The sequence below is a fragment of the Scleropages formosus genome, chromosome 2 (genome assembly GCF_900964775.1).
Source record: "Scleropages formosus chromosome 2, fSclFor1.1, whole genome shotgun sequence".
Taxonomy (NCBI): domain Eukaryota; kingdom Metazoa; phylum Chordata; class Actinopteri; order Osteoglossiformes; family Osteoglossidae; genus Scleropages; species Scleropages formosus.
The window spans coordinates 28,299,478-28,324,522 of record NC_041807.1 but is presented as its reverse complement, the minus strand read 5'-3'; the positions used below and the strand labels follow the sequence as shown (position 1 = coordinate 28,324,522).

Genomic DNA, 25,045 nt, shown 5'->3' with positions numbered 1-25,045 from the left:
TATCATTATGATTTAAAGTTTATGCGAGAATCCAAATGTTCGGCTTCAGCTTCGGCAGGGCCTTTTCGTGCCTATTCGCCACCATTAAGTGTATCTTTGTGTCACGATCGCCTAATTAGTTACTCGATTAAGGTGTCGCGTGTGCTTGTCCGGACAGGTGACGTCCCCGCCCGGCGTCATTTCTCACCGGTCGGTCCATCAACGACTCCAAACTAACTGAGAAGCTGAGCTCGACGTCGTGCAGCGCACTGCCTTCAGTCACTGTGTCTTCTTGGTGAGACGAACATTTTCTTACTTTTTATCTCAGTCTACGTCTGCGGGGAATGAATTCGCCCTTAGCGGGTAATGCCATTTAGAATTTAACCCTCGTATTCATGACGAGAGCACGGACCGTGTAGCTGTGACAACAGCACCCATCACCACCTCAACTTTTTCCCCGCCCCTTTCCGTGTTTCTCTGTATTCTCGGAGGACTTGACGCCGGCGAAGCGCTGCAGGCCCGTGACTTCCGCAAGAATTTGCTTCAGGTGTTGCTGTATTTGCATGCGATTGGATAGCGGAAAGCCCGCTGCGTTCCAACATCCGAGAGCTTCATTGGTTGTGATGAACCCAACGCTCCAGTAAAGTTAAACACGATTTGAGAAAGACTGATCCAATAGTCATGTTGCGCTTTCCTCGTAAAGAAAAAGCTGTTTGTAAAATTTAAAAATGTAGTTGGACCCAGATAATATCGTGTCTTCACTAGGGCAGTTTTGCGCATTACATAAAATGTTTTACTATTAAAATATGCACATAGTTATGGTTATTAATCTGAAAGACACTTCGTTTTACCGCTTTATTGTACAAAAATGTGAGCACGTGTTAAACAATAACGATGGTGTGACATTCGTTTTAATGATGGTCATCTTCCCCAAATATTCTTCATTTAAACATTGACAGTATTCCAGTACGTTTGAAGCTAAACGCAAAACTAAAGTTTCATGTGAATACAGTATACTTTTGTTATGAGAACAGCTTTCATTCTGCAAGTTTTAACTCAGATTCCTGTCACAATTCATACAACAGGATTATGTTTTATAAAGCAAATGTTAAACAAGAAGTCAGAAGGAATGCTGACAGATTCAAAAGGTAAAGACTGGCCTGTGAGCAGCAGCAGAAACAACCATAATTACCAATATTAAGATGCATTTCTAAATAACTAAGGTGATGGAACTTGAAGGGCAGAAAACTCACTGTAACAAAAACTCAAGCCCTAAGTCTCCCAGTGAGCCGTCACCCTTTTGTACATACAGTTTTTCCAGATATCAATCAAAAACAGCTTATACTAGCCTGCAAACAGACGTTTTACAGGAACCAATATATCTCAGTCAAATAGTACTAGAAAATTTGTAAACTGCATAATTATTACCATTTTTAAGAATCCAATTGAAAATTTCAAATTTGCAAATGCTCATCTAAACTGGCCATGATTTCATTATCCTAAAAATAAGTGACTTTATTATTAATACAACAGAATGGTGTTGTGATGGGCAAGAAGAAAGGAGTTAAGATCATATCTATTAAGAGGAAAAATGATCCTACAATGCTTCAATGAATTAAAACAGAAGTCCAGTGATACTCATAAATTATAGCTGAATAAAACCAGTAAATGACATAGCAAACACAGGAATTTACAAAGCAGCAACAGTGAGAAGTAGATATTTACATACAAAGAGCATAACCATCTGTCAAATTTACATCAAACATAATTCATTCTTCACCAAATGTATTCACTGTACAAACAGGACTGGGGTGGTTTATGAAGGTACTGACTGGTACAGTTGTATACTCCATTTGCTTTAGCGTTATAATGGTTATCGTTAAGGGCACAGAAATGTAACATGACAGGCATCAGTTTGAGTACCTTCAAGGAAGGTACCTAAACCAAATTCTTCCATGAAAAATAGTGCATGGCAACAAACCCTCCATTTATCAATCCTGATGATTGCAGTGGCAGTTAGCGCTTTGCACACGAGTACAAAGGTACAGTCCCAAATGCAACCTTTATTAAAAGCAATACAATACTTAAACCGCAACTCCACACCTGTGCAATTTAAGATTTATTTCATATTCTTAGTGTTTCTGCTATTTTCATGTATCAGTCAGACCATAAAACGCGACGTGAAGGTAAACTAGTTCTTCGTGACAGCTCGTGGACATGTTAATATCTCAGTGTACATTTCCTCCTTTTTTATCAAAACCTGTGAGCACAAAGTACATTTAGGTTAACAGTGGGTCTAGATCACAACCATTGTGTGGTAACAGAAGTCACTGAATTAGAACACATTCCTTTCATTAATTATAAAAAGGAAAAAAAAATCATAGGCAATTATGGAATTACAATAAATACATTTCTCTCAAAGACCCTTTGCAGTCTTGTATTAGTACAACCAACAATTTCAAGTATCTTACGCTTTCTGCAGTTCCAACTGTTTCAGGCACTAACACAGGTTTCATGTTAAACTGAGGAATAATTTGCCTTTACAGAAAAGTCAATTATACTTTCCCCTTCTTAGGTAATGCAATAAATTGCATGAAGAGGCACAGGTCCGCCCAGGTTATATAGAATGGGTGTCTCAGTTTGTAAGAGTCAGGTGAATATTTGTTTTTCCTTCTACCCCTCTGCTTAATTTGACATTTTAGGTACTTTAGAATGTTCTGATGAATGTGTCAATTTTTATTTTTTTTTTTCCCCAAATAAAACACATCTCACAATTACAGATTTTTGTGTAGAAAGGAGGAGCTGAGTCTGAGAACCCTTCAACCGAAAGAATTTAAAATTAGCTGTAACTGTCCAAAACACACAGGCAACTAACAAACATAATATTTGCTGCTGGGTAATCAGTTATTGTATGAAGTAACAACTTCTAAAAGCACAGCCACAATCCAAATCTCCTTGGAGTCTCCAAGCATGTTAAAAATGTGGACTTTTGATAATCAATGAGGAAATGAGGTTGTAGAGCTGAGTGATACATGTTATTACAAGTTGCAGCCAGTGGTGCCCAAACACTAGGGTCTGTGTGGAAGTGCACAAGTAAGTGAGTGTATGTCCATGCTAGCACGCTTATGGCAAGAATAATAACTTTTTTGTTCTGTCTACAAGAGGATGTTCATGGACATTCCAGTGTAAATTCACAGCAGGTGCACCACACAAGACAACATTCCCTTTCTCATGGTGGGTGGAATTTTGTTTCATATTCAAGACAGATCAGTTCTACTCCCAACCAGTCCAGCTTCTCCAAGAGCAGGAAATTTAGGGCATGGACATGGTGATAGCAGAGGCATCTGCACTGCGGGGATCCTTCACCCCAATTATGAGGTCGTTGGTCCGTCGTGTCCCCTCCACCAGTGAGAGCACGTCCACTTTATGCACCACATGTCCTTTCATTTGGAGTACTTCTATGTCCTCTTCAAGAAACTCCGCTAGATGGTTACATGAGGCAGAACCAGAGGCCATATGGAAAAACATGACAGGTTTTAATGTGAGAACATCAGTGTTTAAAGAGTCGACAGTACCATAGAGCCCCTTTTGTCAAACTGTCACCAGAAGTAATCACACCCATTTCCATGCAAAAAATAATAATTTTCAAGTGGCAGACAATACCAAGAGAACAAGCGGTCATGAAACTACTTACAGTCAACCAGCAGAACATTGTAATCCAGCTGAGGATGAAGCCTCCCATAAGACAGGCTCTCGCTCAAGTTTTTGCGAAATGATAAGACATTTGTTAACACCTACAACAGAGAACAGCCACCAGTCAGTACAGGACAGAAACATCCCCAGTGGGAGAAACATAATCTGACCTGCTTAATACTGAAAGAACAGACAAACAAACAGTCTGAGTCTCCACCCACCTGGGTGATGCCACTGAGAGCGCGGTCCCAGTTGGAGGAGCCCACAGCCACATAGGTGCCACACAGCCCCAGAGAAGGCCTCACTGCAGTGGGCAACAGGAAGGACAGGGGCCGCTTCCCAGGCTGAATAGCATTTTTCTGCAAAGAGACATTTTGCACAACTTCAATAAGCCCTTTGCTTCAGCATATTCAGCACTGTACCCTAATAAGACTTATTGCTATGATTACTTCTTCATACTTTAGAATATATCACACTGCTTTCTATCCAAATAATTTAACTTTCATTAGCAAGGAGGAAAAAAAAGTGTTGTGACTGACTGAAAAATTAAACATTCCAGTGACAGAAAATCACTGTAAATGGAACGATTTAAAAAAAAGAAAAATAAAAAACATGATTTCCTTGCAGTTCAGTAAAGTATCAAAGACAGTCAGCTAAACTATCAGTACCGGATTTGGTTGGGAAGAACCCTGTGTCTTGTTTGGCCAGGAGAAATCCAGAATCTGACTGTTCAGAAGAACTCCAGAAGATGTCACAATTCCGCTGCCAAAAGGCCTGTTCAGTGAGCTGGTAGATAACAAGAACAAGATTCCATGTTTTTAGAAGCAAGGATACTGTCGGTCTCATCTCCAGGTGGATTGTGCACATCTCACAGTAACCTGTAACAACAGAATTTTACATCCTCCTGGAAGGATAGTGAAATGATAATCCCTATAGCATTATTTTCTCTTGTACTATACAACCATTAGTCGTAAGGTCAAGGGTTCTAAGCAATTTTTACAAAACCCATTCATCACAATTGCACAGACACATCCACACTTGCTATCTGTCTTGCTATCATTGTGGAAATTCTATACTTACTCTAATTTTAATACTATATTGAATCTGAAAAATATGAAAATTATTTAATCATCTTATTAAATGAAATTTTGTTTATCCCCACAATGGTAATCAAAGTCCAAGAATAAAGGCCACTAATGTGAGAACACATACATGCAAACAACCTAAAGATATTACCTCATAACTGACACAATGAAGTCATCTGGTCCCATAACCATAACCTGGCTGGCTACTCCACCACTCTCCATGCCGTAAAAGGAGGTATAATGTCCTGGTGGGGCAGCTTGGGACTCATTGATCATTTGACGGAGCAAGGCAGCCTGGGATTTGCTAAAGCAATGAAAATACAGAAGTTCTCCGTGATGTCTTGTAGTAACAGTATTAGAAAAAAAGAAAAAAAACCTACATTTTCCCTTTGACTATAGTACAGCATAAGAGCTGAGGTTCGTTTGTGTGTGACCATGACCTGTTCATCATAACACACGCAAGTTGTGAAACTATTACAGAACGTAAAATAGACCTATCAAAGATTAAAAACTGAACATACGGTATGTCAAAACATGCAATACAACAATACAACTTTGTCCATAACAAGTAAGATTATCAGCGACACAAGACAAAGTGGTATACCTTATCATCTGAGCCACCACTTCAGATACTGATGAGTCAAACATGGGGTCTCCCAAACCACGCGCCATGGACAAGGCAATTTTCAATGACTATATGGTAAATGAAAGATCAATCCACAATGGTTTATAAATTATACTTTTTTTTTTCCCCTTTAACAAATAAAATGTTAGGAAATAATACAGAGCTGGAATTTTTTTTTCTTTTTTTTTTTTTTTTTAAACAGATGCTCCTGTAGTCAAACCCAGTTGATATTAACCCCACAATAGGAGAAAGCAGTACCTCAGCAATTAGGTGATAGGTGTTATTCCTAGGGGCCTGGCTGGTGATATTGAAGCCCTCTAGGATGTTGAGAGCCATGATCAGCGCAGCTCCAGCATGAGGGGCAGGGGCCACTAGAATCTGATGGCCTGCATAAAACAGTACAGTATATATCTGATATATTGTGATACATGTATGATTTAATGATGGGAAAAGAGCTGATGAACTCAGTAAAAATAGTTAGCATCCTGTTAACAGTAAGTTTTATCATAGTGCACGAACCAAAACAAGTGTAAAATAAATGTGTCAAAATTTCATGCATAACAGCCACAAAACAATGGAACAGCCGGCACAGTGGTGAGGACTACTGCCCTGCAATCAAAGGGCCCCAGGTTCAATTTCCTGCTACTGCTGTAGTACACTTGAACAATATACATCCTGAATTGACACAGTAAAAATACCCTGGTCTATAAATGTGGAAATTACTATAGGGAGGTTATTGTGCAAACTTAACACTGTCCCTATAAAGAACAGTGTTGGCTAAAATAATAAACTTGAATTTTAAAAACAAATTTTTAAATTTGCACCCATTGTTTGCGTCTAAACGGAACACTCTAAAAAAGTATAATGATGTGCCAATTAATACTCCATTAAAAAGCAGGACAAGATTCGTATGCAACATCAGAAATGTTTACCATAAACGCAACAGATGAAACAAATTATATTTAAGTATCCAAAGCCACAAATCATACCTTGGTATAGACTCTCGACCGGCTGCTGTAAGGCAGTGCTGTAATTACTGAAATCCTCTTCAGTGACAACTCCTCCTTTTGCCCTGATCTATTGGAAAAAGGTGCTCATTAGGTCTTTTTATAGTTATTACAACATTGCATTTACAAGTGCCAGTGTTTTTTTAAACGGATCCCTTCATAGATGAATGTTAAGATGTAACAATTATGTAAGAAAAACCAGTGGTCAAGCTCAGAGTTCAAGTATCTCCCTTTGCTGATAACTTGGTCTCAGTGCAACGAGATAATCCTATGCCCTGGCACACATGGAGCTAGTGGTGCTTAACCTCCAATGAGCCAACACCAGTTACACAAGGAATGAGGTGATCTGTTTCAGGTTGCAACAGTGAAAGCTATTATAGCATCAAGTTGGAACCACTATAAACACCGACAACTGCAGGCACAGGCAGATCCAAAATTCACTTACTTCAGCAACCATCTCTTGGGTCAGGTTTCCATTGTAGAACTCAGACGCTCCATTCTCCGCAACCGAGTCCAAGATAGCCGCAAGATCAAGACGTCGTACAAACATGCCTGAGAGTGGAAGCTGGCCATCTGGCAGAAACACATTCCTGAAGTTCTCTGACATGTTGGTGTCCTTTATGTGGGACAAAGCCTCAGCTATAGAAAGGACATAAGAGAAAATATGTTAACATGATATTTATACAGTATGTATATGTGAACACACATTCATACAAATGAAACCCTGTGCAAGACATCAGTAAAAAGCAACCAATAACCTGTCTCACCAAGATCATGGGTAACATTAAATCCATTTCTGCCAACATCTGCAGCCATGGTGACAACTTCCTTCCATGACAACCTGGCAAAACACATATATTAGCGATTAATGTTGATGCTTCTTGTTTCAATCAGCCATGATGTCCTTTATCTAGTATATTCTTTAATCCTAAGCAAATCCTATTACAGTAACCAGGGGTCAAAGTGCTACAATATTTGAGAAGACAGATTCTTGAGAGCTGACACTAAGTACACAGTGCTCGCTGCAACATTTACCATACCTTCCATAGAGCTGATGGGCCTGGTGCATTCCACTGAGCATCCCTGGAACCCCTACCAACAGACCTGGCTGAAACAAAGAGGCAACCATGCAGACAAACCATTACAACTGTTGATTGCTGCTGCCTATAATGCACTTTAAATCAGCACAACATCAGAACTCTGAAGCATTTTACTTTCTAAAAACCTTTTTTAATAAATATTGCCAGTGTCTTTAAAACCTCCTAAAAGCATGGCGTCTGAGTGAATAATATATATAGGTGCACGTGTGTGAGGTAGCAGCAAGACATAGGAACATTGAAACACCCTTACCTTCTGCTCTAAACTGGACTGTAACATCTCCTCCCGGAGGGCAAATGGTGCGGTTTCACGGAAGTCAATCACCCGACTTATGTTTTTCCGGATGTCGTGAACTAGCATTACTCCTCCGCTGCAGAGAGGACAAACAGACTCTCCGCAACCACTGTGCAACACAAGCCATCAACAGAAGAGGACAGAAGAAGACTAGAGGCAGGCTTCTGGAGCTGCTGCTTCAAAGCCTGCTGAGAACACTGGCTGTACATCACGATACCATTTCATAACGTGCGACTGAGGTTTTCAACCACAGGTCATCTTCAACTTACAAGCAGAACCTGGTCAGAAGTTCAGTGAGCAGGCATGCATTTCTTTATAGCAATACGCCGTAGCTCATACTCTATGGCTAACGGCATTTTGTGGAAGCAGGCTAGACTCACCCCCCAATACCAGATGTGTGTGGGTGGATGATGCCAAGGCAGAGAGCAGCGACAACAGCTGCATCTACTGAAGAGCCCTGCTTGTTCAGCACATCGAAACCCAGAGACGTGCACTGTGCCACATCCGTCACCACCGCACCCTGGTTGAAGATCTAACACAGAGATAAGGGAAAAACAATACAATGCAGAGTAAGCATATAGGTAAATTACTCATAAAATATCAAAATTGTCATTTAGCTGATGTCTTTCTCCGAAGCAACTTACAGCGTTAAGCTAGCGACAACTACCTACCCATTTATACAGCTGGGTAATTTAACTGGAGCAACTTAGGGGAGGCACCTTGCTCAAAGGTACTGCAGCAGTAGGCAAAGTGTGAACAGCTAACCTTCGGATCCAAAGACAGCATCTCTAACCACCGTACCACCAGCTGCCCCGTATAGGTTCAAATGTATAGCAAAAATCTGACCATGAGAATTTATTACAAACTGTTTTATTAAAACCCGTATTAGTTCATATCATATGTGGCATTTTCAGGGTACTGCAGCAGGGCACCTCCTGAGATTAATGTTCTTGATCACTATTCTACCTACTGCATTTTGGCTGCCATAGAGTAAACAATGTCAGCACACACCACCTGCACAAGATTAAAATTCAAAATACGTGTGGAGTAGAACCATTTGATAAAGGACTTTCTAAGTCCACAACACCTACAGCATAAATAGGTTGCATGGCTGAGTAACAGTGGGTAGTAAACAAAAATTTCTAAAATGTTAATTTTCTTTACGAGCATATTTTGGGTGTTAATAATGGTTGTGCAGTGGCAGAGTGGAGCAGGGGTAGCACTGGTGCATCATAGCTCGTGGACTCTGGGTTTGGACGCGGGCTCAAATCCAGTCTACATTTCCAGGACAGGCTCAGAACCACCGTGAGCCTGCGCGGGGCAACTAGTTACTGATAACAGAGAGAATGGTTGATGACAGTAAAAATGGCAAAACTAGGATCATTAAAATAATTGTATTGAGGAGCTTGCCTGAGGATCTCCAACGTAGATCTGAACGATGAGGGCAATGGTCACCCCGGTAGCAAAGGTGAGACAGGCAGTAATGATGATGGTGAGGCCATCCTGTCGGCAGGTGCAGTCTTCAGCCAAAGGGTCACGGTGCGTCTCGCGCAAGGGTGTGGCATCGTGGCTGGCCAAGTCCGACGCCGAGGAAGGCAGCCTCTGCAGTCGAGCAGACTTCAGGAAGAGGTCAGGGTCTGTGTGGGGGTTCAGAGGGCAAAGAGGAGGAACTGTAAAAACACTGATGTACAGTATCACACACAGAGTTCGGTTGTAATGGATTACAAGTACACCTGTTAAGCCAAAAGAGGTAGATCATCAAAAAGTGCTACAAACTGTCTTGCAACTCAGGCATGAACAGTAGTGGAAGAAATATTTGTCACACAGCATAACAAAAATTATCAAATGAAAACATTTATGAAAGGTGTATTTTGTGTTCCACGCAAACCAAACTTCGCACCAATTTCTAAACATGGCTTTATTTTTGGTGGGCTGTGTAAAAAGCGGTAGAAGCAGATAATCAAATGCGTGAGTCACGTCTTGACAGCCTGCCACTTCGTCCAGCATTACACAGACAGCTCATGCAACGCTCAAAAATGAATAATCTCATTACAATTACCCTGTGAAACAAGAAAAGGTTTCTTAGTATTCTAAAAACACTTTTCCAGCACAAAACATCATTGTACGTGTTTTAAATTCGATTAAATGTTGGCTCATAGAAATGAGCATCTTGATGATCATGACCATCTTTGTTTTGCATGTAACAAATAAATTCATTAAACTGGGAGTGCAATTCTTGAAATCTGATTTTGCTGAACGCAACTTCAATACAAGTATTCCTTACCTGTGGAGCAGAAACATTTAGTCTGCCTGAGAAAAGGTATTTTGATCAGATCTCCATAGTTGGTGATATGATGTACATTGAGTACACTAACAATCAGATGGGTTGACAGCAGACTACATAGATCTAACTGTTTTGTACAGCACAGCCCGGACATGTAATTCTCATCCAGTCTACACAGCATGCATTTTGTGCGTACATTTTATTTGCTGCAGTAGTGTTTAGACAGAAGAATTAGTAAATAAATGTTATCAATTTACATTTTGTTTAAATCTACACATAAACAGAAAAAAAAAATCTCTCATATTTACATTCATTCATATAGCAGATGCTTTTCTCCAAAATGACATACAATGATTTGGCAAAGTGTTGTATTCTTAATGTTTATGTTCAAGAGCTAAAGTGTAACTGCCTGAGAATGAAGTATTATAAAAGGGAATAGTCTGTTTTAGTCTGTTACTCATTTTGAGTAATGTGACTGAGCACATTACCTGCATGATTCTGAATATAGGCAGTCATTTTACAGACATTTGTCGCTTAAGGACAGGGATGCGTTCTGAGAAATGCGTCGTTGTGCGAACATCATAGAGTGTATTTACACAAACCTAGATGGTGTAACCTACTACACACCTATTCTTTATGGTATAGCCTATTGCTCCTAGGCTACAAACCTGTACACTATGTTACTCTACTGAACACACACACACACGTTTATACTGTAGGCAAATATAACACAATGGAAAGTATACATCCATTTGTGTATCTAAATATAAAAAGGTACAATAGAGATACAGTATAAAATAAAACATAAAAAAAAAAATGGTACACTTGTATAAGGTTAAGGAAAAACGATGCGGTGAGAAGACACGGTAAATATGAGATTTGTGATGCTGCTGCCAGCATAACGGAGCCGCTTGTACCGAGCGGGGTCACGGCGAGCCGGGGTCTAGCCAGGCGATGCAGGGCACGGGGCAAAGGCGGGGGAGAGGTGGGGGACACACACACACCCAGGGTGGGACGCCAGTCCATCGCAGGGCACCCCAAGCAGGGCTCGAACCCCAGACGCACCACACAGTGGGAGCCGGTCAAGCCCCCTGCGCCACCGTGCCTCCCCATAAAAAGAGAAGATTTTACTTTTTTTTTAAAAAAAAAGGGTTTAAAATGTGTTATTAATTGCTCGGATGACACTTTTACAGTTATCTCATCATCATGCGTTTCTCCAGGCCAGGGTGCCTTACAACGTTAAATACTCTGGTATCTAGGACCTAAGAGTACACTGTAAAATAACGATAAAAGTACATTAGCCAGTAACACAGGTATTTATCATCAAGTATTATGTACTGTACATAATAGTAGGCGCTACACTTTTGTTCGAGTCGAGTGTCAGCGCAGTAGGTTTGTTACTTACAGCAGCACGAACACGTGAGTAACTCGTTACGCTACGACGACGTCGCTAGTCGATAAGAATTTTCCAGCTACATGGCACCATGGCATCATGTGCATCATGAAAGATCACAGTCACCCCGCATGGGCACTTTTCTCTTCTCTGCCATCTGCAAAGCGGCTCAGGTCTATTCGAACCCGCACTGCAAGGTACAGTAACTAACAGCAGCTTTTACCCCACTGCTCTAAGAGTATACAACACTAAGCAATGTGCTACCTAGTAACTAGAATTGGACTGCTCCACCCAAGCACAATTACATTGTTTTGTGACATGATTAATTAATGATTCTCATGCTCTCCTTCTGAGTTCTCTGACTGCTACCATTGTTACCATTATTTATTGCTACTGCTGTGTCATTGCTGCTATTGTTGTTATTTACTGTCATTGACACAGTTCTCTTTGTCATTGCTTGTTTGTGCAGTATTTCTACTGTCTTTGCCCACAGTCTGAAGAGAAGCATTCAGGAAGATCTTCCTGATACACGTACGCGGCACTTGAATTTATGACAATAAACTTGAAACTTAACTCGCTCTACGGGAATGGATGTGACGTGTCGAGAGGAGCTGTTCCGACCAGCAACCTCCCCGCCAATCCCGATACGGAAGGAGGAGAGCGCGAATGACGGCTGCTCTTTGATGTGGTGCCCCGCGCACGCCCACATGACCCCACCCAGCTCCAACCCCCCCCCCACCCGTGCGCGCGCCGGTCACTCATCACCTGTATCCTGCTCGCTCAGGAAGTGATCGTCGTCCTTGCGGGACCTCAGCGCGTTCTCGCTCGAAAGCACGTCCTCCTCGGGCAGCCGCGGGAAGCTCGTGATGCTCATGTAGTCCACGGGCGAGTAGGCGCTGCCCAGCGTCGTGTCCTGGCCCGCGTCCTTGTCTGCCATGTTGCCGCCCGCGTAGCCGCTCACGGTGTCGGCGGCCGGCGAGAACATGATGATGACGGCGCGTCGCGTGCGCGCCCCACGCGGCGACAGCACCGACTGAGACGCGCGCAAGTCGCGCCGAGGAGTACTCTGAACAGCGCACGACTACTCCTGTGGCGTTTAGAAATGATGGACGACTTCTGTCCTGCACGCTGATGATGCGATGTGACCATCCATTCCGAGACCTTAAAAAAAGAAGAGAATTTACAAATTTTATTTATACCTGTATGTGTATATTATGACCTATATATACATTTACTACGACGAAATGACATGTATCCCACCTGAAAATAATTTCTTCAAATAAATTCGAGGCATAGCTTAAATAAAATGTGTGTAATTCAACGAATTCATGATCATGACGACTGCCGCGTTGCTTCGGTTATGATGACGACGTCGGAGCACGGCTTATGCCATTCCTTATGCTTTTTTTAGCTCATTGTTTTTAATTTAAAAAAATCGTTTTGTGAGTACGTGTATATAATTATATGAAAAACGCACAATACCCGTTGTCCTAGCTGTACGACGTGCAGCAAAATGTATGGAATCGAGTTACTCCGCTGAGGATGCAGCACAGGGATCCGATGTTATGTGTAGAGAAAGGCTGAGATTCCCACCCACCTGCCCCCGCCGACCCGTCTTTCACCGTTTTCATCACGACAATAATAAAATAAGATAACAAAAAACGAACCACGCCGCTCACCTCCGAGCAGAATGACGAAGCAGCTCACCGCACCGGCCGTTCTGGCTCCTGCTGATGTGCGATACGAGCGGAATTTCAACCTGCAGCCATGGAGAGACGGTCTCTCTCTGCGATCAGCTGACTGCACGCGGCCTTAAAGGTACCGCAGAGCAGCTCGGAGGAGCGCCGCGCTTTCATCACGCATCACGCGAGTCACTCGCAACGTGTCACAGTCACTGGCCTTCTTAACTGCTTTTATCCGTTTGCCCCGTTTTCGCGTTCATAAGCGCCCTTTCCGGAGTCCGTCCTGTGGGCTGTATTATAAGCACAGTCAGAGAGATTGCCGAGTGTACCGATGCGGTCAGATGGCGTTCGGGGTCACGTCGACCTGGACCTGGCGGAGAATGTCTGCGCCCGACAATAACCTACAGCCTTGGCTCTTGCGCTGAAACAACGAGCTCCCTCCGGCTAGAGCTGAAGAACAAGTTCTGCAGCTTCTCCCATTGTTGATACCAACAAAAAGTGGAGGATGGGAAGAGAAGGAAAGGTGGCAGGGGGGTTCATGACCTTGTTCTGTTTGGCAGTTTTTAAATAATATTCATCAGGTCTGCTATTCCTAAGACCAGTACAGTCGCACTTAGCAGGACTGACATTCTACATTAAACAAATGCCTATTATTTTGGTAACGTTTAAATACCGGAACACTATGGGCATAGGGTGTGCCTTTATGACATTCCTTCTTTTTTTCCCCTGATAATTATGCTAATTGAGTTTTGATGTGAATCATATTTGCTAGGGTAATGCAGCAACTTTTGATGGTCTTGAAATGAGATTTGTAAAGGAGCCACGTTGCCTGGATGCCGAGCTGAAGGAGGTGACGATTCAACTGTTCTGTTTTCCAAGGCAGGTGCATTTCATACAGGGGTGTGATCTCCAGCCAGAGCCAGCACTACCCAATGAGCGGCTGCCAGGGGGCTTTTAACAAATTACTGAGGCTGTGTACTGTAATTATGTGAACTCAGTTTTAGGCTATCGGAGTACTGATTACACAGAGTTCCAAATTAAAATCCTGCACAGGGCCCCCAACAAGCTAGGGTTGGCTCTGTCTCTACCCGCTACTCTCAAGGTCGCTGTGATCTAGAGAAACCTCACTTCAAATTCTTTTGTGTTCTACCTCTTCTGCTACAGTCACACACAATGAAGCAAGTAAGTATGAGTATATATGTAGGTTGTACACTGTATCCTGTTGCATCAAGTAAATTTCCCTTTTGGGCTAAAAGTTTCCTTATTCCTTCATTAACTTTGACCCTTTTCATCTATTAAAAATGAATTTACTTGTACTATTTGGCCATGATAATCTCTGTGGTTATCTGCTAGAATGTAAAAGCTGTTTGTCTGTTCAGCACTACTACACATTTCTCCTTTTAGCAGGTGCTTTTGTCCAAAGTGACTTACAATGATCAACAAGTAACAGACACCTTTATCCAAAGTGACTTGCATTGCTGCATACAAATAAACTGCAACCATTCACCAATTTATACATGAGTAATATGGCATGTTTGTTCTCCTGTATAAAGGGCTGACAATGATGAGGCAAGATTCAGGTGTCAACCTGAGCATTTATTGATCTTTTTGTCTGGTACCTGCATTTCAGAATGGATGCTGGAATCCCATTCTTTGTTTGCATAGGTTTCTCCTGTTCAAGACTGCTCTCCATTGGGGACTGAAAAATCATTGCAGTAAAAGTCACAAAATCATGCAGAAGAGTGAAAGGCACAATCACCATAAATAGATATGCAATTTTTTTCTATAAATACTTTTTTGATGGAAGGAACTGTGTATCCAATGAGGGAGTAACCAACACAAACATAAATCCCAAACCAGCTCAGTCCTATACGTTAACCGTTTAAGCTGCCATGTGTTTGGGGTGCAAAGCAATTAAAACACACAACATTCAATCTCCATCTCTAAACACAAGATACTTCTATAAACAGTATGGCAAAAAAAAACAAGCTATTCTGTTTACATGTTAAGTCTACCACCCATTCCCATTTTCCTGCATCACACCTTTTACACATATTTACAGGTACTGCTATGGGACCAACCACCATCACCTTTCCCCACATAACATAGTCAAACAGCTATATAAGAAAGGAGGTGCTAAAAGTGGAGTTTTAAAAAATAAAAAATAAAACACACTGTGGTGGGCCCAAGGTGAACAAGTGTAGCAGACATAACCATGATCCCTGCCCTTTGATTCCCAGACACTCTTGTGAAAATAAATCTCTATTGGACAAGTCATAGACTCCATCCCAGAGGCACTGTGGTTTAGCACTCAGAGTGAAAAAGCGCTCAAAGATTGGGAGACACTAGTTTTTCTACCAACATCAGGTTGTAGATATATGACTGAAGGAAACCATAGTGCTACAAGAATTTGTTGCCAAGGAATTCACCACTGTGTCATTTAAAGAAAAAGAAAAAAAAAAAAAAAATTTTTTTCAAAATTAGGGAAAAAAGATGTTCAACCTTTAATGCTACACATTCACTGACAAGATTGAGTTGGAACAGAACTGCTAGTGTATTGTTTAGGGAAATGTATTCTCCAGAAATTACATAATATTACTCTAAATACAGAAGACTCACCGCTAAATAACTTCCCACCTCCACCAAGCCTGCTGCCCCTAGAAATGTCCATTTAAAGTATTTTGTACGGTTTGAGGCATCTCAAAATTTGGGAAGGGTGGGTAGAAGATTTCACTTTGTTCCATCATTACCACTAAGGGTACTTTAGAAAGTGCTTTTACAACACACTAAAGCACATAGATCAGTGACCGTTTCACTGATCCTGGTGACCCACAGTGGCATGCTGCATTTGAAATTTTTGAAAAACAGTACTAACAAACATGATCAAGTGGGATGTTGCAAAAACTAATTCCTGAGAACTCCTGAGGGTGTCACCGCTAAATAGGTGGGGTAATATTTTAAAAACACAATAAAACATTTGATATTTTATATGCAAGTCTCACTATTTAAGTTAATGTTTAACTTCTACATGTCAACCTACCCTTTTATACATTTTTTTATAGGGAACGTAACAGCACATCACACTTCTAAAACTTTTGACTCAAATGTATGACAGTGCAAAACTTACATCCATAGCTCATTAATTCACAAACTTTAGTATATATTACTTCAGCACCATAGTAACTGTAAGCTTTTGTTGCCATTATAAATGCAACATACATCAAACTCATACTGCACATTTAGATGTCCTATTACAGGGAGAACATGGAATAAAATCAGTCACATTCTTTTCTTAGAGTCAGTAACCTTGAACAAAAAAGATGTCAATTTATGGAAAATCATCAGAAAGGGAGAAAACACGACTTTCCTCTGTTCTTCCTACATGCCTAAAATACTGACAAAGAAAGATGGAAGTTTGGCGATATTACGCAACGATATACTATGACACAACGGGACAGTCCTAATGTCAGCATGGACGGTGTGTATGAAAGCGAGTACATGAAAACGAAAGCAATCCCCACCCCGGCCTCAGAAAAACCACACATTTTTACTTTTGAAGTTTCACAGTGATGCAGTGAGCTCAGCTAACCTGTAGCACATTTCCTGCCTGCAGTATCAGCTGCAATTGAAAATAACCTCTGATTATAATGACAGGCTTTTATAATGTTATCACTGGATAGTGAAAATGTAGGCAGTTCAGTAACCATGTATGAAGTATTAAAATGCTAAAATAAGAATCTGGCCTCTATATCATCCTTCACCTTCTCTAACATTTCTCATCTTGTAAAAGATTCGCTTCATTTTAATTTATACATTTAAGATATGACAAGCATCTTGTTAAGATGCAGTGATGCAAAAAACAGCAAGGAATTAAAAAATGTTAGCCACCCAAAGAGTTACACTGAACACTTAACTGCTTCACCCTTCCCTTTCTCTCCATTTCATTCTTCCGCTCACCTTCTTCAACATGCTTTTGCCAACCGTGTACATTAAAAAGGCCTACATACTGGCTCCTCACCCAACAAACACCATTTTTACTCAATCACAATTAATAAAAGCAGAATACATGTCCTTTCACTTATTTATCAAATTAGGTACTGTAAACCAATTTTTTAAAGCAATGTCAATCTGAATATTAACTTGGAGGTCCATTGGAACTGGTCGAAAATTACTGAAAATAAAAATGGCTCCACAAACTAATATCCAGTGCTGATTTTTGATGGATCCCTCCCATAAATATGTACAATATTCATCGGTCCCACACTCTCGAGTGCATTTTACTGCCACTTATTGGAAAACAGTTTATGTACCCACCCAACTGCTAATTTAGAAATTTTACAAAATTGGTGAGGAAAAGCTCATCAAAAACTGAAAAATGTTAACTTTGAAAATCCATAACTCCACTGTTTGTAGCACAAGGAACCAGTGTATCTGTGCTTCTTTGGGATGTATTCATTTTTCTCACTACAATACATCTCACATCTCCTGGTCTGTAGAGATTAGGCAACTTAAGTAAATAAGACGAGACATCTGAAAGGAACGCAGAAAAAGCCGAAAAAAATGCATCTCATGCTATGCTTTTCCCTCCATTTTAATACAAAAAGAAAATCAAAACCCTGTTTGAAACTGCCACAAAGTACTTAAAAATGTTGGGACGGCTATCTTAGCCATTCATGAAGAACCTGTTTCTACCTTGAAAGACGATCGCACTAGTAGTTCTTTGTGTCGGAGGGGGAAGCCTGTCATTGCACAGAGACTGCCACCATCTCTCAGTCCCCCTCCAAATTAACTGTTAGCTGTGTCAATGGCATGTCAGAAGAACACGAATTTTATACAGTTACTAACGCATTAATTCTAGCACTCATTCAAAATTAAACAGCTGTTATGATCAACTGCCTGCCCCCTAGTGGAGGAGGAGAAGTGTAGGAAAGAGGAAATCGAGCTACTCGAATGAAACGGACATCTTTAACATGTTAGTTGTGCATTAAACAGTACGTGATCCAAAGTGTATCTAGGTTTGCTAAAACTAACAGAACTACAAGGATTAAAAAGAGGGCTCAGGGAGGAAGGTACCAAGGGGGCAAAGGGGATGGGTGGGAGTACTAATGCCCTCAGTGTAAACAAGGCCCCCATCCAGGTGCCTCAGTGACAGAAGCTGCGCTGGCTTGGCTGGTGCAGGAAAGTGCCACGTATGCGGGCAGCGTGGCGAGGTACTTGCTCCCGGGTGCGGTTCTGCCGTTGGAGCCGGTTGCGGCTGAGATGGCGGCGATCGGCCCCCGCCTTTGCCCTTTGGATGCGCGTAACTTGGGTTACTTTAGCCAGGGCACCGGCCTTGGAGGCTGCCCCACGGATAACCCTGCTGGGCATGGCACTCCTCACAGCAGAGGGCGCTGTCTCTGTTGCCCTGTTGCAGATCAGAAGGATAAGGCAGAGATAACAAGCGGAAGTGGGAATTAGTGTAACAGCAGCTCAGAAGCATGTAATGAAGGCAAAAAACTAAAAGCCTTCATTCAGTACAGTTTGGAAAACGTGATAGGCATGTGCTCCCATAACAGCTGTCATTCTCTCAGACATCTTGGCAGCTCTTCTCACCTGACACTGCCAGCCAGGCTGGGCCCGCTCTCCTCAACAGCAGGCTGGTTTCCCAAAGAAACATAGACGGACATGCTGGGATGCTCAATAAGGAGATCTTCCATGGGGCTGGTCTCAGCAGTGGCCCCTTCTGCAGTGAAACACGGGGGAGGGGTGACGAACCAGCTCTCATCCATACAGCAGCGTTCAGGGCCACAGCTACAGTCACTCTGAGAGCCTGGGGACACAGGGGTGGAGCCTCTGGAGAATGGAATGGAACCAGGCAGCACCGCCTGGTCCACCAAAGGATTTGGACAAGCAAGGGAGGGCAGGCTTGTTGCTTTTGAGCTGCCCGTTTTAGTCCTGCGGTGGTTGCAAGAGGGAAGATTTGATCCCTCTGTCCAGGAAGGCCTGTCCACCTCCACACCCAGACAGTCCCACTGGGCAGAAGAACATGCCAATGCCGGTGCTTCAGCCCCATCTTCTCTGATCTCCACCCAGTCACCATGCCCTAACACACACGGCCCCAGGGATGAAGCAACCGGACAGGGAGCATCCATTAATGTGATTGCATTTTCCAGGTGTGGTAAAAAGGGGAGAATATGAAAAGCCATGCAGGTTTAGGGGTGCAAGCAAAATGAAAGTACGCGCACACACACACACACACACACACACACACACACACACACACACCCCCAAGCATTGAATTATGGGGTACAATTAAAATGAAAGGAAAACAGGAAAAGGATTTTAAAAACACAGACACACACACACACACACACACACACAATAATTATTTTTAAACTGATACTCTTTTTGTCAAAGATCAGCCTTTAATCATTTTTTACTTGTAAAACAGGAAGTTTCAAGAGGAATTATTGTCATTGCATAATTTCAGCTTGAATTCCATTTGAGACCAAAAAAAAAAAACATGGGAAAAGAACATACAAGGAAATAAGCATTTTTTTTTTTCCTGATTTCACACATATTTCATTTCCCCTTCACCTGCTTTCCATGCCCCTCACTGTGATACAGCTGGATATTATCCAGAACACAAAAATTTGTACCAGTCAAGGCAGAGAAATGGACAGAGCTGTTGAAGCGAGCAAGCAGGCCCGTTTCTGCAGAGAGTTACTGCAATTGGCAGGCACACGTGCGGAAAGGGTCTCCTCAACACTTCACCACTACCACCCAAACACTCACCGGGCAAGTTGACAAGAAGCCAGCCCTCCTCGTCAGCCTCCGTCACGCAGGGCTTGGGTCCCGTGATCTCCGTGGAGACATTCTCCACCTCACCGAAGAAAAGGCTGCTAAGTCTCTTGAACATTCTGGCTCCTGCTGATGGTGCTGTGGGTTCGACTGTGGTGGCCCTTGATGAAAGCTGCTTTAGATGTTCAGCTAAAATTCTTTTCTAGGACAAGCTGAAGTCAAGCAAGTTGCTCTGCAGTCTCTCTCTTCCTCTCCACACAGTTTGAGCACTTTTCTTGGTCTTCTTAGCCAAGATCACGAAGGAGCTTGGATGCTGGTAGTGCAAAAGTAAGGTTTCTTGTGGTATCAGTGCAAAGGCCTGTTGGTTTCATAGACAAAACAGAGAAAATAAATGTGTTACTCTTATACCACCATGCAGTGGTTCAATTTTTTTTTAACCTCAGTATTATAGTGTATGACTTACATCTCTCAGTCCAGACATAATAAAGGTATGCCTTTATGACTTTTATAGTTTGGGATAAACAGTTTCGATTCACCTTTACATAAATGTTATCTATTCACTCTGCAACTAAACCCAAAACAAGCTGCCCAAAAGCAGGTCTTTATGACCCCACAGGGTCCCCACATCTGAATCCTGTGTCTTGCCAGCTCCTTTGCTGTGCCTTTGCTAGGAGGTAAAATTTAAGTGAGGATGCATCTCCTCCCACTTCTGCAATGAAACTAGAGTTAAACTGTACTCTCACTAGAGTGAGCTCAGACCATGGTAAGAGGGAGGGACTCATATTTAGGCATTTGTTGTGAATCTAAACATGGAGTTCTTGTTTAGGGTGAGCAAAGGGAAGATGATCAGGTGATTACAACAACCCAGTCAAATCATACCTTCTGCATCAGTCCACTTCTATTTTCCATCACTCCTACCTCTTGGCCAATAATTATGAAAACAGGAATAGCCATTATTCCTACCTTGAACTTGGCTAACTTCTATCTGGAGGTGTTAACACATACCTCATTTTGAAGGAATTACAGTCTGTGCAGGAAATTAATGCTACTAAGATGGTGTCCTGCAAGGCTTTCATATACCGGTCAAGGTTTGTCCCAAAATATCCATGGCCATCTCATCTTGTGACTTTCATCCCTGAAGATTGTGTGTTAAGCAGCCTTTAGAATTATTCACCCCCTCCAAAGTCTCAAAATGAGTTTCAAGCTGTATAATCTTCACAGTCATAGGAGAAAAAGAAAATCATTTGTGGGCATGTGATGTGGTCTACAGTGATCAGGGACTGCATAATTTAATGCATTTCTGATTTGTAACAGAAATCCTCAGAGACACATAAGTTAAATATTGGACCTTAGCCAACATGTCATAGTCAAAGGTGATACATGTTAAATTTTTTTGCTAGACAACTATAGTGGGGGACATGGTGACACAGGAGGTTTGGCTTGTGCCTGCTCTCTGGTGGGTCTGGGATTCGAGTCCCACTTGGGGTGCCTTGGGATAGACTGGCATCCCATCCTGGGTCCCCCTCCAGTCTTGCGCCCTATGTTGCCAGGTTAGGCTCCGGTTTGCCGCGACCCTGCTTGGGACAAGTGGTTTCAGTGTGTGTGGACAACTATATTTGAGGTTTGAGATAATGTAGATTGTGCAAGAAATTATGAGCTGTGTACCAATATTGGCTTGCCCACAGAATGAGAACATCTTGGTTTTTTCCATGGTAAGTGAGTGGACACATTCAGTGAAGGGGATCACAGTGGGCAGTGATCCTACAGTGCCCCTCTCTGAGCTCATCTGGTATCCACCGTGGAGCACCTGACAGGAGAGGTTAAATACAGCTGCCATTTATATGCAATGACAGCCTAGCCCTTTCTGACCAGCTCCAGGGAGTCAGCTGATGGAGAAAATAATCCTGGAAGACTCAGATGCAAATCTACAGACATTCCCAGACCACCACATGCTCTCTCAAAGTTGACAATACATACTCTGTCCCTACCATGAGGCTATCCAATTGCAGTCCAAGAGGTTTCTGTCCCATTTGGATGATGAACCACCTGGTTCAACTTGTTGCCTCAAACCATTTTAACCCCATTTGGAAGCTTCTAGTGGAATAAACAAAGACAGAAAATGTGCTGTAGCCCACAAGGTCTAAAAGGTAAAGGACTCTGCCCAACAGAGCCTGGATGTTTGACCCCATCTGGCCAGGAAACAGTACATGCATTAAAATTAATAAAACAAATGAATACATATGAAGGTCCCCAGTGTCTATTCTCACCAAGTCCGGTCACCAATTAAGAATTTAGCTTTGTGCACATCATGTAACCACCTCCAGGCAGACATTTTGGCTGATGTCAATCAACGGCATCAAGGCCACATCCCATAGTTTGCAGATCAGCAGCAGAAAGAGGAGCTAATCTGCAGCCAGGAGCAATTATGGTTCCACACATTGCCCTTACAGTGGATTATCATACCACCATCAGACCAGTTAAATCATTCAAAACACCCACTCTTGCATGGAAACCTTTGTGATGCTCCTGTCAGTATGTAATAGAACATTCAGGCCTTCTGCTTTGGAAAGTACAGCATATTCTGAAACAGAACCACATTGAACAGGGGGATGGAGTTTGTGTGTGTGTGTGGGAGAATGACTAGAAGATGTACTATTATTAGTTGCTTAGCACATGGTATACTATTTTGTACTCTGCCCAGTTACAGTTAGAAATTGTACATTTAAAAATAAATAACATTTTTGAAGTCACTCAAGCACAATAGAATTGCAAACCTCCTTTAATCAGCAGTTTCTTGATCACAGGCCTCTATTAGTACAGAAAACAAGACCATTTACATAGGTTCTCTTACACTGTACATTGTCAGTTAGCAATTCCTCCACTTTTCATCCATTTCAAAAAGATACTTCTTGTATTCAGTCAGAATTTCATGCCAAATTCCAGAAAAAGACCACATGACAAGCTGTGGACCAGTATTCCTGGAGACAATTTTGACCTGTTGACTGGTAAACACTTAAAAATGTGCAGTAATCATGTGCCCCATACCAAAGAAACAAAGCCACTTTCTGTTGGGAGTTTGATGGCTTTAACAGTCAGCATGGAAAAAAAGATTTTTAAAAATGTTGAAGTCTGAGGAGACCCATGACAAGTCTCACAGAGAAACAAAATTAAAAATAAAAATCTTGTGACAATTTGAATTATTCATCCTACCGAGAAATGTTAATTTATATTAATTTCTGCTCCCCTTCCTTTTGTCACATTCTTTCTAGAAGACATTCCAGAGCACTGATGAAGAGAAACATAAAAACATGGTTCTCTTAGAAGTTATTTGTTAAAAATTTCATCCTAATACTCATTGTCAAAAGTTGAAATACCAAAAGCACAGTGTATTAGCATTATTACACTAACAATTATCAACTAACTGGTGGTACAAAGGTAAATTTCAAGATAATAAATGTGATCAAATTTATACGTTAATTATGGCAGTACTAAATATATATTTCATAATATGTAATAAACAAATATGCCATGTGTTGTATTAAAACAGTCTATAGAAGGCTAATTTAAAAAGGTTCCGTTGTAAAACACAGGCAAAATCCTCGGATAAACTAAAACGTAAATAACTCGGCCCAATATATAAAAAAGTGCGAGTGTGTGTGCATGTATGTATATACACACAATATACATTTCTCTCATTCTCTTGTAGTTGTGACAATTATTGTTTAGACGTTGACGGAATACGTCACAGTGGGAGGAGTTGCTGAACCACTGAGTGGGAGGAGCCTAAACACAAACTAGACCTCTGACGTATGGTGTGACGACAGTCAAACGTCACCCAGACTGCTGTAGCCCAGCCTACCGTAGTCCGGGGAAAAAAATAAAACGAGGGGGAAAAAAAACGGAAAAAAAAGAGAAGAGAGGCTTCTGTCACAACAGTTCACAGAAATAAGACGAAAACTAACCCTGAGAACCGTATTCTCTGAAGGGCAGAATTGTGTCAGTCACTCAGTGAGTCCGGTTCGAGCTCGTGATGATTGATCGAGTGTGTCCGTGTATCCCATGGGATAAAAAAAGGGAAAATGCAGTCTGATGCACTGCAGAGCCGAACACAGTGTTTACATCAGAAACCCTCAGACGGACAGGTCTGGAAACTGAATACTCCGCCTGTCATCAATACATTTCATAGCAAAACACAGAAAATCGATCGTTTCTTGTCGAATACAGAGAGGGATAAACAGGAATTATCCCAAGAGGCTGACGGGGAGAAGGGGTCAAGGCAATGACACAGACTCACACCACACAGCACCCTCGCCTCGTCGACGGTCCTACTCTGCCCTTCATGCACATTATAGCTTTTCACGGAAAATTGACGGTTAACCATTTCACACACACCCCGTAAGACAAGCGATCCATTGAAGAGAAAGACTACTTAGGGTCGTCAACACTGTAGTGTTATTTAACAGGCGATAAGTATCCATCTGTTATGTTCCCACTATTCTTCATGTACGATGAATATGTAATATATAAAAGTATTTCGAGCGGATTAAATCATCATGGCATCCCGTGACATAACAGCTCAGAAGCTAAACCTTTTTTCGTCACAATATATGCGTAAACATATCTGTAAACTGATCTTTATTAAAAGATACACACAGTCTTCGAATTGTGAGGAATTGTGTATATCGTACAAGACGGATCATGTCACCACTCCGGATATTTGCATTCCTCCGCCGGTCAGATACGGACCTTTTCAGTACAACACATAAAACAGCCGGTGGTTTTAAAATATTCTCATCAACGGAGGAAAAGAATCGATTCCAAAATATGAAACAAGGCTTACCTGCCTCCGCAAAATTTACTCTGGATGTAAACTTAATGACCCTAACGGATTCAGTAAAAACGAAAATATCTTAAAGCACAGCTTTAGGTAGCTTAAATGAGGTAGGTGTTCTGCAATAAAAATAAAAATTTTTTTTAAAAAAAAGGGCTTCTTCTTAGAAGAAGTGAATTACGTTAAACTGCATTTATACTGTGGGTCATACTATGAAAACCCGCAGTTTTACACGTCTTTCTGCGGATTTCTGTGCTGTTATTGCTGCTGCCAGCTGATCCTTGGATCAGAATT

The 25,045-nt window shown here is 41.7% G+C and overlaps 2 protein-coding genes across 4 annotated transcripts; both read right to left on the bottom strand.

Moving 5' to 3' along the window:
• Positions 1–2,729: 2,729 nt before the first annotated feature.
• Positions 2,730–16,343, bottom strand: ggt7 (gamma-glutamyltransferase 7). Of its 2 annotated transcripts, none has more exons than XM_018756577.2 (16): positions 14,760–16,343; positions 12,224–12,619; positions 9,192–9,418; positions 8,162–8,313; positions 7,740–7,857; positions 7,430–7,497; positions 7,157–7,230; positions 6,835–7,028; positions 6,372–6,459; positions 5,641–5,768; positions 5,362–5,450; positions 4,909–5,061; positions 4,341–4,458; positions 3,894–4,031; positions 3,674–3,773; positions 2,730–3,461 (listed from the first exon to the last, which is right to left on the bottom strand). In XM_018756577.2, exons 2-16 carry the CDS (start codon positions 12,441–12,443, stop codon positions 3,292–3,294), a joined length of 2,037 nt encoding a protein of 678 aa, XP_018612093.2. In that variant the 5' UTR covers positions 12,444–12,619; positions 14,760–16,343; the 3' UTR covers positions 2,730–3,291. The 2 variants fall into 2 exon arrangements, with proteins under 2 accessions (XP_018612093.2, XP_029103181.1); XM_029247348.1 differs by lacking the exon at positions 14,760–16,343 and adding an exon at positions 13,138–14,303.
• A 39-nt stretch (positions 16,344–16,382) lies between these two features.
• tp53inp2b (tumor protein p53 inducible nuclear protein 2b) lies at positions 16,383–25,045 on the bottom strand. 2 transcript variants are annotated; one of them, XM_018756757.2, is made up of 4 exons: positions 24,761–25,045; positions 19,915–20,278; positions 18,733–19,222; positions 16,383–18,544 (listed from the first exon to the last, which is right to left on the bottom strand). In XM_018756757.2, the coding sequence occupies exons 2-4, from the start codon at positions 20,036–20,038 to the stop codon at positions 18,283–18,285; spliced, it is 876 nt and encodes a 291-aa protein (XP_018612273.1). In that variant the 5' UTR covers positions 20,039–20,278; positions 24,761–25,045; the 3' UTR covers positions 16,383–18,282. The 2 variants fall into 2 exon arrangements, with proteins under 2 accessions (XP_018612273.1, XP_018612274.1); XM_018756758.2 differs by having other exon boundaries at positions 16,386–18,544; positions 18,733–18,862.

What these genes read in the sequence shown, in the direction of transcription:
- ggt7 (XM_018756577.2), bottom strand. Translation starts at nt 12,443, where the DNA reads ATGTTCTCGCCGGCCGCCGACACCGTGAGCGGCTACGCGGGCGGCAAC. An exon ending in CACACATCTGGTATTGGGGG is followed by an intron (nt 7,858 to 8,161) that starts GTGAGTCTAGCC and finishes TCCTCTCTGCAG; the next exon opens with CGGAGGAGTAATGCTAGTTC. An exon ending in GTTCTTCCCAACCAAATCCG is followed by an intron (nt 4,032 to 4,340) that starts GTACTGATAGTT and finishes GTCTCTTTGCAG; the next exon opens with AAAAATGCTATTCAGCCTGG.
- tp53inp2b (XM_018756757.2), bottom strand. Translation starts at nt 20,038, where the DNA reads ATGTTCAAGAGACTTAGCAGCCTTTTCTTCGGTGAGGTGGAGAATGTC. An exon ending in GCTTCTTGTCAACTTGCCCG is followed by an intron (nt 19,223 to 19,914) that starts GTGAGTGTTTGG and finishes CGTGTGTGTTAG; the next exon opens with GGCATGGTGACTGGGTGGAG. An exon ending in AGCCTGGCTGGCAGTGTCAG is followed by an intron (nt 18,545 to 18,732) that starts GTGAGAAGAGCT and finishes GATCTGCAACAG; the next exon opens with GGCAACAGAGACAGCGCCCT.